The 13,425-nt window shown below is 40.3% G+C and overlaps 1 protein-coding gene and 1 long non-coding RNA gene across 2 annotated transcripts; one reads left to right on the top strand and one right to left on the bottom strand.

Annotated features, from left to right (window-relative positions):
- The first annotated feature begins 5,294 nt into the window (after nt 1-5,294).
- On the top strand, nt 5,295-8,471 carry LOC102793661 (leukotriene B4 receptor 1-like). Its single transcript, XM_006792435.2, has 4 exons — nt 5,295-5,896; nt 6,909-7,109; nt 7,221-7,264; nt 8,196-8,471. The coding sequence occupies exons 1-4, from the start codon at nt 5,318-5,320 to the stop codon at nt 8,467-8,469; spliced, it is 1,098 nt and encodes a 365-aa protein (XP_006792498.2). The 5' UTR covers nt 5,295-5,317; the 3' UTR covers nt 8,470-8,471.
- Nucleotides 8,472-9,688: 1,217 nt separating this feature from the next.
- Nucleotides 9,689-11,831, bottom strand: LOC148097697 (uncharacterized). The gene is made up of 3 exons (XR_015716771.1): nt 11,755-11,831; nt 10,674-10,699; nt 9,689-9,862 (listed from the first exon to the last, which is right to left on the bottom strand). It is a non-coding gene; the product is annotated as an uncharacterized LOC148097697 (long non-coding RNA).
- Between the last annotated feature and the right edge of the window lie 1,594 nt (nt 11,832-13,425).

The following is a 13,425-nucleotide window of genomic DNA, read 5'->3' on the forward strand; positions in this document are numbered from 1 at the left end:
GATACATCAACGACTGCAGGTCCTCCGCCTCCTGCTGCAGCTAAGTTTGCTGTGGCGCTGAAGCTGCCGGACTTTTGGCTCCATGATCCCGCGTCGTGGTTTGTGCACGTGGAGGCTCAGTTCACCCTTCGTGTCATCTCGACTGACGACACGAAGTATCACCATGTGATGGCCTCCTCCGGGACCCACCCGCCCAAGGGAAATATGCCGCCCTTAAGGAACTGCTTCTTCAGCGCTATGCCCTCTCCGATGCAGAGCGAGCCGAAAAGCTTCTCTCCCTCTCAGGCCTGGGTGTTGGCAGACGGTCGGTGGCGGCCATGCAGACATTTTAGCAGTTTAAATAATGCCACGGAGAACGATCGTTACCCCACCTCCACATTCCAGATTTTTCCGCCCATCTCACTGGGACCTCAAATTTTTTCTAACATTGACGTGGTGCCGCGGTATCACCAGGTTCCCGTGTGCGCCGAAGACATTTCTAAAACCGCTGTCATTACAGAGTTTTTGCGCATGCTGTTTGACCTGAAAGGCTGATGAACTCTGTCTTGCGGGGGTTGCCTTTCGTTTTCGTGTACCTGGACGATATATTGGTGGCCAGCTGCTCGGTGAGCAAGCACAAGTCCCATCTGCACCAGGTTTTTCAGCATTTGGCTGAGCACGGGATGATAAATTTTTACAACCGCTTTCTCCCCAGAGCTTCCCACCTGCTACAGCCGCTCTACGCTGCCTTGAAAGGTAAAACAGCCAAAGATCTTGTTGACTGGCTCCCGGAATGCAATCAGGCGTAATCCACGGCCAAGTCTGCGCTACGTAATGCCACCCTACTGGCCCACCCATTTCCTTCAGCAGAGATCGCGTTGACCACCGGCGCATTGGACGTAGCAGTGGGTGCCATGTTGGAATAGCGGGTTTCCGGTGTCTGGCAGCCACTCGCATTTTTCAGTCATACACTGGATGCCAAACGCAAGTACAGTGTTTTCGTCCGGGAGCAGCTGGCCCTGCACCTCGTGACACGACGTTTTCGTATTTTGCTCGAGGGTCGCAACTTTACCGCGTTCGTTGATCACAAACCCTTGACCTTTGCAATATCCAAGGTCTCTGACCCATGGAGCGCATGCCAGCAGCGCCAGTTGGCGTCCATTTCGGATGTTACGATAGACATTCAGCATGTGGCTGGTAAAAGTCCAATCACGTCCCTGACTGTCTCTCCCACGTGTTGGTTTCTCCCGTGTATATTGGCGTGGACTACACTGCCATGACCACTGAGCAATGTGCAGACCCGGACGTCCTTGCCCTTCAGTCAACGAAAACGGGCCTCGTGCTGTGTGGGACAGCGGTCCGCGCCTGCTTTGCAATGTTGTCACCGGCCGCCCAGGCCCGGTAGTTCCCCTTTCATGGCATCATCGTGTTGTTGACCTTCTCATTTTGTTTGTTGCCCATAGGCGCCCATTGCATCCATTGTATGATTGACAGGCTGTACAGGGTTATTAAACCGGGCCAAAAACATTTCCTTTTGGACTTTGGAGGTCAGCAGGAGGTCTTCTCTGATGACAGACTTAATCCTGCACATGTTCTGCAAGACAAGAAACACAAAAACTGAAGACATTATGATATAGACTTATAATTTTCACCGATGTGTTTTCTAAATCCTATCATACACATATGAGTGAGCACAAAAAACACAAAAAAAACCTATACAAGTATAGATCTATTAGTCTATTAGTTTATGTTGCTGGGTGTTGATACTGGAGTGCAAAATTACTGATGGAAGATGGACAAAAAAATGTCAAAGCCACCAGGTTTAGAAAAAAAAGAGAAAACAATAACAAGCAAAAGATACAGGAAAGCAGATGTGACTTTGGATAATGGCAGGTATTATGTATCCTGAAACAAGATAACATTCATTAGTAGGAATTGGGAAACCTTCTGTTTACCTTTGTTAGCCACTTGGCTATGATAGTAAACAGTATCCAATCCAATCCAATCCAATTTTATTTATAAAGCACTTTAAAATACCCAGCACTGGAACAAAGTGCTGTACAGAAAATAAGTTAAAACAATAGAATAACAGAAAACAGCAAAATAAATAAATAAAACACATAAAATTAAAACAGCCCTATATTAAAACAAAAACAAGATAAAACAGCATCAAATCACCTAAAAACAACTAAAATAAAAAATAAAAATAAAAATAAAAATAAAAAACCAACATCTACCAACAGTAGACTGCTGATGATAGGACAAAGACAGCATATATTAAAAATGACATCTCGCAGGCGCCCAAGAGCAATCCTAGTCAGATGCTCAAACCAACTGGCTCCTTTTTGATGTGGCAGCAGATGCCAGCCTTTGGAGGAAGCTTATTTCCACGTATTTCTTTTGGTCACTACCCATAGCTCGTAACTGTAGGTGAAGGTAGTGACATAGACCAAATGGTAAATTGAGAGCTTTGCTTCTATACTAAGCTCGTCACCACGACGAACCAGTACAGCGTCCGATCGCTGCAGACACGGCACCAATCAGTCTGTCGATCTCCCAATCCCCTCACTCGTGCAACCATCAATTACAGGTGACCTGTTTGTTAACAATTCTGACAACAAATTAGAGTGCAGATGGAGGAGATGGATGTTGGATTCACTCCAAAACCTCGATGCAATTCCAGCACAAATGCTTCAAATGTTTCACTGTCTCACATAGCCTCATTTTGGCCCTCACAACCTTCAGGGAACTTAGAAAGAATGTTCCTTCACGGTTCCCCGAAGGTCACTGATTGCTGGGTTATGTAATTAAAACAGAGAACTTAGATGTATTAGCAGCAGCTGTTTTTCAGGGATCTCTGCTGATGTTAGGTAGACAGAGTGCTGAAGTGTTGCTGCCCTCTGCTGGACTGTGTATTGTATTCAACAGTCTAAAAATAAGATACCCATGTAATCCCTGCATGCTATTAAATGGTGTGAAGATTGAAAACTGCTTCTACTAATTCTGAAAACTTTCCATCGGGATCTTTATTAATCAGTCACCTCAATCATTAACTCACAACCACAAAGTTTCAACCTGGTTACAATAAAATATCTTTTAATAGTGGAGAGAAAGTTTATTTGTCATGGCTTTCATGAATTAAAGACTTTCTGTTTTCCTTGTTTTCACACATTTCCTCAATGGTTATGACATATGTACGTTCGGTTCTTTCCTCAAGAGTGACTCTTTTTGCGAACTGATCTTCATCCGCACTGCCCTGGACACACACATGCAGTGCATGGCAGCCAAACAATAACATGAACCTGACGTCTCTGCCTTAAACACTGATATACTGTCAGGAATTCTGCATGCCTTTTTAATTCATGAATTCATCTATCAGTACTTCTCTTTCTGAATCTTTTTTTCTTCCTGATTTCCATCGGTAAAAATAATTCAAAATGTGTTTAGCTACTGGCTTCTGGATCTGACAGACAGGAAGAGATTACCGTGAATAACAGATCTGACTTCATTTAGCTCCCAGTTTAGAATTGGTTGTTGTTGTTCTCAATTGTTCTGTATTTTTAAGGCTGTTGAAATATTTTTTTCTTTTTGTTCTGTTTGGGTTTTTTTGTTTGGTTTTGTTTTATATTATTAGCATTTCTGTCAGTGACAGAGACTTATATGAACAATTACATTTTGCTGATCTGTGTGTAATCTCTAAATGCATGTTTGTGCCTATGTGCCCAGCATACACGACACAGGAAAGTTGTGCAAGACAGAAAAAGAAATAGCAGGACTTTTAAGGAAGGACATGCCTCTCAGCATCCCTCCCCTCACTGACAGCATGTTACAACCTGCGAGGCAGGAAAAGATTCAGTTTTTATTCAGCTCACAGGAACACCATCAAATTTTGGGAACAGTGGACATCTTAAGCTCATACACATCACGGAGAAATAACAAACCATCAAAAGGTGAGCAATATAATACATACTAAATAGCCATTTTAGCATATTTTCTTTTGGATCTCTTTTTGATAACAAACAGCATCTTATTTTTGTTGCAATACTTACTGGTGATGTAAGCCTGGCAGTAATTAATTTTTTTGCTCTTGCACAAATCCAACAGGGGAAAATAAACAGTGTGTTTTAGTGTAACCAGAGAAAAGAAATTAAGACTTGATGTCTTGTTCTCATCATGTCATCGTATGTTGACCAGTTTGTGAACCTTTAGACTTCTGTCACTATCACTTATATTTATTTTGTCTTTGCGATCAGTGCACAGATGCGTCATACTTTTTACCACAAGGTGCAAAACTGACGCAGAGGATGACTGTCTGTGACTTCGGCATATCAGTTTTCGACATGAGACAAAGGAGGGAAAAAAATCAACTTGAAACAAAGACTGTATATTTTTCTTTGACGCAGTGCAGCTAATGTTCAACAAGTTTGGGCTGAATCGTTGGCTTGGTTGCAAATATTTAAACGCTGTGTCAGGGTAGCACATGTCCTCAGTTATTGTGTATGACTGTCTTCTTATTATTATGGTTTGTTTGAATGTTGTTTGTTGAAAGAATCAAATCGTCCAAAAACTCTGTGTTCAGTAATTTCTGTCACTTTTTTTAAAAAAAAATAAACTAGTAAAAAACTATATCTAATTTGCTTAACATGGAGAATAAATAGGTTGTGGTTTTAGGAAGTGTCTAAAATCTATCTGTACAGAGCTGATGGTTAAATGTCGAAAAATAAACACTACCAAAGTCAAATACTTTGGTTTTCATATTTGTATACATTTTTCAGATCTATTAAGTTAAATAGAATTTAGGCTTTGGCGGTGCAGGTTAGAACGTGTTTTGGGTAGTCTCCCATGATTTCTGGATTAAGGTATTGAAGCTCTTTCTTGATAAGAAACATCTGTTCAACGTGGAGAGTCTGAAAATGCAGTTCAAAGGTGCTTATCTTAAAAAGATAAATGAATGATAATAAATAATACTGAAGTGGCAATCTGCTAACCTGACAGAGTCATGCTGAATTAACCACTGTAAACAGTTTCCATGAAGTTAGCATTTATCAAGGGCTATTTTCGTGTTTTGGACCTCATTAGTTTTGTTTATTTATTGATTTATAGAGTTAAATGTCAATCTCATTTATTTCACCTCTGTAATATTCTTGATATTTAAATGGATCTATAGTTATATATATATTAGAGCTATTTCTGATGTTTTGTAGACTTTTTAATACATTGTAATATTAAATTTGTTTAGTCTGTTACTGTCATTGTCTTGGAGCAGCTGTAAGCTACATAATTTCCTTTTGGTGTTCTAATGTTTTTTCCCATCTAAAGGATCAAAAATTCTTCTGCCATGAGCTACTCAAGTCTCTCACCTCTGACTGGACCAGACCCCACCCCTGACCCTGATGATGAAAATGCTGTACAGAACAAATATTCCACAGCCATTGGTGCCCTCATCCTCAGCTTGGTCTTCCTCCTGGGTGTCCCTGGAAATCTCTTCATTGTCTGGAGCATCCTGGCCCGCATCCGGCAACGCTCAGTCACGACTCTCCTCATCCTCAACTTGGCATGTGCTGATGGGTTCCTCATGGCTCTCACCATCTTTTTCATCATCTACCTGGCCATGCAGACGTGGGTCTTTGGTAACACCATGTGCAAAATCCTGTTCTACCTGTGCAACTCCAACATGTATGCGTCAATCTTTCTGATAACCCTGATGAGCGTGAACAGGCTGTTGGCCGTGGTCTTTCCACACACACTGTATCACCTGATCACCAGGAAGGTTGTGAGGAGGGTGATCCTAGGCACATGGGTGCTAGTGATGGCCATTTCCATTCCCTCGTTGGTCTTTCGAGATGTGAAAGAAGAAACTGATGATATGAATCAAAAAATATATGTGTGTGCACCCAATCACACACTGCGTAGACATGTAAGTACACTTGTGTTGGTTATCTGTCTGCCACTGATCTGATTAGATTCATAACCATATTTGTTTCCATCATCAAAATGCCTTCTAAAAACCTTCTGCATGTGAGAGCCCGTGAAATAGTGAATGAGGTATTGAACATGATCACGCTTTGAGCAAAAGGGCCAGAATTCTTCATTCATGACTTAATTAATAAAAGAAAAAATGGTTCTTTAAAAGACTGGTTAAATGTTGTTGGGGAAATCTACACAATGGAAAAAATGACTTACATTCTCAGATTAAAGGAGGATATTTTGGTTGTTTGTTTATTTCTCCTGAAATGTAGTATATCTCTGTGTTTAAACTGTAACTATTGATAAAAACTACCGTGTCAAAAAATACTCTTATAATACTCTACATTTTATTAGATATGATTTCATGAACAATTAGACAGCTAAAACATTTGCCTATTTTAACAGGAACACACTATCTGAAACTGAGAGGAAAGAAATATTGCAGATGTGTTTGTTACTGTGTTTAAGGCCTTGGAAACTGCAGCTTAACTAGTGTTCAAAATGTAGTTAAAATAACTAAAATTACACCAGACTGCACGTTTTTTAAGCCCTTGAGCCCACACACTGTAAATACTGATGCATGAGTAGTGGCACTGCACAAAAGTCTGAAAATCATTTTTGCATTGATCCTTCATAAATGTAGTAATGCTCTTCTGTAAAACATTCCTTCTTTACAGGTAAAAGTCCTCCTTAAGTAAGGTGGCAAAAATATTAGAATCAAAATATTCTAAAACTACATAAAGTAAAATGATTTATTTTTCAGAATGGCCCTTTTTAGATCAAAGACCATAACAACATTATTTGGTTTTAGGTCTTCAGATGTTTCATTTTGTCCTCTCATTTGACAAAAAAGAACCAGAAAAGTTGATCAGTTTAAACAGTTTCATAATTTTGGCTCTATTTCTTTGTTTTTCATTTAATATCTAAGGAAACAGCTTTTCTTTATATCCTCTCATGTGCAGGTGAGGTTTGAGTACGCCTTTCAGACAGTGGCAGGATTCATTATTCCTTATGCAATCATTATAACCAGCTACGTTCTCATCCTGAAACGCTTGAGGGAGACCAGGTTTCAACGAAATTTACGCAGCGAGAAACTTATCCTGGCTATCGTCATAATGTTTGGCCTGTTCTGGTTGCCGTACCACGTCGTCAACATGATACAGGTGTGCAAGGGCGTGTTCTTGACAAATATTCGCATCAAATCTGCTCAAAATTTCTGTTAAGAGAGCTGAGCTTTTGAGTGAATACTGAGTGTGTTTTGTTTTCTACCAAAGGTGGCAGCTGCTTGGTACCCAAAGACCTCACCCATAAGAGAAAGGTGAGTAACTAAAGTTTTCTGTAGAGGCTTTTTCTCCTCTCTGTTACATATTCTTTACTTGGTTGTACATGTGTGTGCTTCTGTGTGGCATCAATATATGGTTAGTGTGTGGTGACAGTGTGTGTCCGTTTACCTTTATGGTGGGAAGCCTGTCTCGGTAGCTTCCCAGGATTCTGTTGCCCTGATCCCCACAACAGAAGAATAAAGTTGTAGCTGCTGTGTCTCTAGCGGCTAGCTGTGGCTAATGTGTTAGCCAGTGAGTGAGACCCTCGGGTCACATCCCTAGCTCAGGACTGATGAGGAAAGTGGATATCTCACAGGCAATGGCAGAATGTCCAGGCCCTTGGGCGGGATCCACTCCCTCATCAGCTTTGGGATCAGACTACAGCGGGCTAGGCCACCACCCCCTCACCCAGGTGATAGGTTATAAAAGTAATACAAAGTTGAGACGCTGTGCAAAACGTAAAAAAATGCACTGATGTGGAAATCTTATGAACCAATATCTTATTCACAATATAGTATATAAAAACATCAGATTTTTCAAACGAGACACTCTTCTATTTCATGAAAAATATTAGATTGAATTTGATGGTAGTAACATGTTTCAAAGCTGGGATAGTTTTCGCAAGAGATTAGAAAAGTAGGTGAAACTAAAAAGAATTAGAGGAACAGGTCAGTAAGAGCATCTTAGAGAGGTATAGTTTTTCACAAGTAAAGATGGGTAAAGGGTCCCCAATCTGCAAAAACTACATCTAAAATATGTGCAGCCATTTCAGAGTAATGTTCCTCAATGTGAAGTTGTAAAGACATTGACCATCCTACCATCTCAAGTACATAATATTATGAAATTATTCTGAATGTGGAGAAATCTATGTGCAATGAACACAGCTGAAAAAAAAAAAAAAAGACTTTTCAAACTTTTCCCCTGCAGATTAGATGCCATCTCTCAGTCCAGCCGTGCAGTGACCTCAGCTTTGGCCTTCATCAGCAGCTGTGCTAACCCAGTCCTCTACACCTTTGCAGGGAAATCCTACATCAAGAAAAATGGTTTTGCCTTCATGGCTAAGCTGTTTGAGGGAACATTATCAGATCAAACAGGAACCAAAAGCACCCGACTCACAACTTATGACAATATCAGAGAGAGTAATGTTGATTGTCAAAATCCTACAGTGGCTTCCACTCCAGAGAATGGGAATCTTGAATGAACTTCATACACTAACAGACTGTATATATAAATGAAAGCACTTAAAATTGTGTAAAGCTTTAAGTGGACTTATAGATTTTATAGCACAGCATTTTTTTATTTAAAATCTGATTTATTCCTTAATGTAAAGATGGATATTGTAAAATAAAAAGTGTGAATGAAAACTGATGCTTGCTACTAAAGTACACTTTAAGAAAACTGCATATTCAATATAAAGACATTTTTAATGCAGTTTACTTTGAGAGAAAAAAAAAACATTTAAAATCTGTAATTAAGTTTCATGAGCTTCTGTCAGATTTGTTACATAGAAGCTCAAGTCAAAGGACTTGTGTTTAACCTGCTGTGTCCAACATTTCTACATAATCTGTTGCATTTATTTTGTCCTTGTTAAAGCCAGAATGACTGAGCCAAGAAAAGGCACCACCAACTTAAATTGTTACTAATGTGGAAGACCATCTCTAAATTAAAGCAAATTGGCTACAGCTGCAGAAAATCCATACCAGGTGCCATTCCCAATGCTACAATTTCCTCACCAAAAATGGTCAAAGTCAGTTTTGTGCAAAAGTGGATTCGCCAGGCTTGCATCGATGCTGGTGATCAATGTTTTAGCGTTGTTAAACACAAGTACACTTGCATACTATTGTTGCTGCCAAGTCACAAGGCTCAGATCATCTCAAACCGTTTTCCTCAACTTGAAAACGAGCTCAATGTGCTCAAATAGCCTCCAGTCACCAGTCTAATACAGCACCTTTGGTATGTGGAATGAAGATTGTATCAGCTGCCAAACCCAAAGCAACTGATTCCATCATATCCAAATAGACCAAAATCTGAGTAGTCTTTTCAGCATCTTGTCTCTGCTATAGTAGCAGGCTGTAGCCAATGACAGAGCCCAGTGAGTGTATACTGAGGTCAAGACCTGTTTTACTGATGCTTTTCATACTTTTCAGTAACACCTTTTCCCAGATTAGGCAACAGGAATTTAGTCATTTTCCCAACTTACTTTAAACATGTTTTGACTGGTCCATTTAGACATGCTGCTACAGTCTAATTTTAATATTCATTTACCCCTTTTGCCCCAACTTCAAATGTACAGCACATTAACCATAATTAAAAAGAAGTCATTTGCACAGTCTAAGCCCAACACATCCTGCAAAAACAATTCAAATTACACATTTTAAATAAAAACCTGCAAAAGTTTGATTTACAAAAAAGATGCTTTATTGAACACACAGATGTACCTACTACAAATTGTTATTACTGAAATATAGATCAAGAGAATTGTATTTGTCAGTAAACAAAGATTTAATTAAAAGAAATTACATTTAATACTTTAAAAATCAGAACATTTCCACCTGAGCAAACCCAGCAGCCAGAGCTCATAAAGGATCCATCACCTGTCAAACAAAGAAAATAATATTAATAGAGCCTCACAGGCATTAATTCAGCATTACAATCACTTTAGAGGGTAAAAAGGGGTGCTGTTGAACTATGTTGTACATGCACAGACTAAGTAACACTTTAATGTTAACCTAAGATTTAAAGTCATCAACTTAATGGCTTTGCTGACTTCATGCGTCACTGACTAGCCAATCAGTGACACGCAGTCTGACGTCACATCTACGGACACATTTTCACATTTCTGCCTCGATTGCTTGGTACCCCGGTTGAGTTAGTACTAAAAATCAAAAGTACCAGGTACTATCACCTAATGGAAAACCCTAAAAAGTGTCCTGACCCGAATAGGGACTAATGAAAACAGACTATTAGATAATACGGTTCTTTTGTGATGCAAGCTTATTGGTCAATCAATGTCAGATTAAGGGCTGGATTTTGATACCCAGAGTGGATTGCATTAACCATTTAATTTCAAAAGGTCAAAGAAGAAATTATCCAGCAGAATTTGACCCTAGTTAAATTTTGACTATAGACCACCTGACTTCAGCATCTTAAATTTCTTAAATTTATCTTAATTGCATCTCCTTTTCTGTCTTCATTTATTTGTATTTTATCTGCTCTATTTCTATTGTATATCTTAACGAGCATCTGAGGGTGGACAGCAAAGAAACAATTTCATTGCACAGAGAAATGCCTTTCTTTGGACACATGACATTAAACACCTTGGATCTAAAGCTTGGAATTTCCACACTTTTAAACCAACAGATACTGTGATGCAATTTCAGCAAACACAAACTGAAGAAACCTTACCTTGGACACACCCAGGTTCTGAAATCCTGAAAGAAAAGGAACATAAGATTATCTTAACCGTGCACTTACACACCAGAGTGCCTGACCTGCGCCCTTACTGTCAAACCCATCAGTGCAGTGAAAGATAATCATGAGGTTTCAGGTGAAACACGGACTCACATGCAACTCATCATCAAGGTTTGACTAAAAGCTGGCAAGTCTGCATCTGCAGCAGGTATAGGATGAGAACTGAAATGGCACAACTGAATTAATGGGCCTAGTGTGATAAAGCTAAGAGTAAAGAAATAATTTCTTATTTTTATAAAAATGCGCAGTTTAGTTGATGCATTTTAAAATGTGTGAATATTACAGCAATGTTTAGAACTTACAGAACCTATTTAGCTCATTTAGGAATTTACACTCTCAGATAGGACAAGACAGGAAACCCTTTGTTTTACAAGCATAAACAAAGGGAACACGCCAACTCAAGTTCTTAATAAAACGGATTATACCCTTTGTAAACAAGGCCTTAGTGCTTGACCTTTATATTAGTTTTAACTTTGTTACTTATGAAGTTCATAGTGGACGTTAGTCGACCCAATATAGTAGCACGGAGGTCTTTCAGATGCACGGGTATTGTCTTGTTTGACGCAACTAAAATTCACTTCCAACTTTAATCAGTTTCGTTCAGTTCTCGGTGAAGCAAGCCAGCTTCATTTAGATAGTTTTGCATGTGATGTTTGAAGTACACACCAACCCTGACTCACAGGTCTTCCTCCTATCGGAGTCATTAACCTCAAACACATCAACCTAAACTGTTATAACATTACAGAACACAACCCCAGCATCTTAAAGTTCACTGGGCTCCCAATAAAAGCCTAAACTGCATCATTCCCTCGTATGTATCGTTTAATATTCAGCTGCATTTTCCTCATCAGCGGAAACCACGAGGTGCATTTGGCGCTACTGAAGCTGCGAGCTAACAATGTGCGGAAATAACGGCAAGAAACGCGCAAACGCATAAATATAAACACGACACCTGCGACAATAACGAAGTGAATCATCGCTAAATGTGAACATTTAGAGTAAAACAAGGTTTCACCTCGTCAGTTCTCGTGTCTCCAGCACCTCACGTCCGACCTGCATCACCGCAACAAGGAAGAGAGGCCGTTAATGAGCCTGAGCCGCAATTTATCTCTTTATCAAAACCACGTGTCCCCTGCTCTCTGCCGTCAAGCAAGCAGCTTCCGGGTTTGCCTGTGCAATACAAAAGCAATACAATAAAAAACATCGTTTAACAGTATACTTTCAAGACATCTTCTCTTTAATACGCATCCTGCATATTATTACTGAAACTACTACCGAAATGTAAACATAATGACATAAAGTAGCAGCATAGAGGCACAGCCTGAATATACAAGTAAGGAAAATAAATACAGTGGCATACAGTACATTTTCCCACATGACTTTATCAATCTCTCACGTCATTTTGGAGGAATTTAGGCCCACGCGTCCTTACGGTGTTGCTTCAGCTAATTGACGTTAGCAGGCAAACTTTTATGCACAGCTCTCTGAAGGTGCTGCTTCAATATTTTAATAAGGTTGCAGCCTGGACTTTGACTGAGCCAATGCAACATCTTTTTTTAGCCATTCTGTTGTAGATTTGCTGCCAAGTTTTAGCTATGGGACCGATTACTTCTTATTTGACCCTAGAATACTTTTGATTAGCACAGTGAATGCAAGGTGCACAGGCCCTGTGGCCGCAAAACAGTCCTCAAATTGTTACCCCCCTCTACCACCGACAGCTGGTATGAGATGTTTGTGTTTGGTTTTTTGGCAAACATGGTAGTGTGCATTATGACCAACCATCTCAACTTTGGTTTTATCTTTCCAAAGCACATTGTTACAGAGGTCTAGTGGTTTGTAGCAGCTTAGCAAATCTAAACCATGCTGCTTAGGTTCCAGGGAACCCATCCACATAGGCCCAGAAGGGAATTTGTAAGGACACCCTCTCCAGGGAAGATTGTGGTAATGCATTAACACACACACACACACACACACACACACACACACACACTTGACTGTATAGCTAACATAGTCAAGACACAGACTTAACAATGTGGTGTATGCCGTACAGTGCAGCGAGGAATGCCCAGACCTCTACATTGGAGAGACCAAACAGCCACTTCACAAGCGCATGGCACAACACAGAAGAGCCACCTCCACAGGACAAGATTCAGCAGTCCATCTGCATCTTAAGGATAAAGGACACTCTTTCGAGGATGCCAATGTTCACATTTTGGACAGAGAGGACAGATGGTTTGAAAGAGGAGTGAAAGAAGCCATCTATGTCCACTGTGAGCGACCATCTTTGAACAGAGGCGGTGGTTTACGACACCAACTCTCTGCCATCTATAATCCAGTTTTGAGATCCCTTCCCAGACGCCTTAAGGCCCACTCACACCCTGGGCCATCTGACCTCAGGAATTCGCATGATAAGGTGGGGCCAGGTTTCACAATGAACTCACCCGAAACTCTGGCTGATTGGGACCCACACCCAGTTCCACACCTTGGCTCAGGCGATTAGAGGATCATCAGGGGGTCCTTTTGTCCCTCTGTGGGGGGACACTCCCACCAGGGTTATATCTGGGACTCTCCACCATTTGACCTTAGAACTGAAGAAGCCTCTCGGATGAGAGGTGAAACGTCTTCAAGTAACTTAAAGAAGTCCAGACGCTTTTCTTTGCAAGCTCCTTTTGACTACGATGACCTG

This window comes from Neolamprologus brichardi, chromosome 18 (assembly GCF_056152115.1).
Source record: "Neolamprologus brichardi isolate AB-2024 chromosome 18, ASM5615211v1, whole genome shotgun sequence".
Classification (NCBI taxonomy): Eukaryota; Metazoa; Chordata; class Actinopteri; order Cichliformes; family Cichlidae; genus Neolamprologus; species Neolamprologus brichardi.

Coding starts and splice junctions, on each gene's coding strand:
- LOC102793661 (XM_006792435.2), top strand. CDS start 5,318: ATGAGCTACTCAAGTCTCTCACCTCTGACTGGACCAGACCCCACCCCT. Junction 5,897..6,908: donor ATCACACACTGCGTAGACAT/GTAAGTACACTT, acceptor TCTCATGTGCAG/GTGAGGTTTGAGTACGCCTT. Junction 7,265..8,195: donor ACCTCACCCATAAGAGAAAG/GTGAGTAACTAA, acceptor TTTCCCCTGCAG/ATTAGATGCCATCTCTCAGT.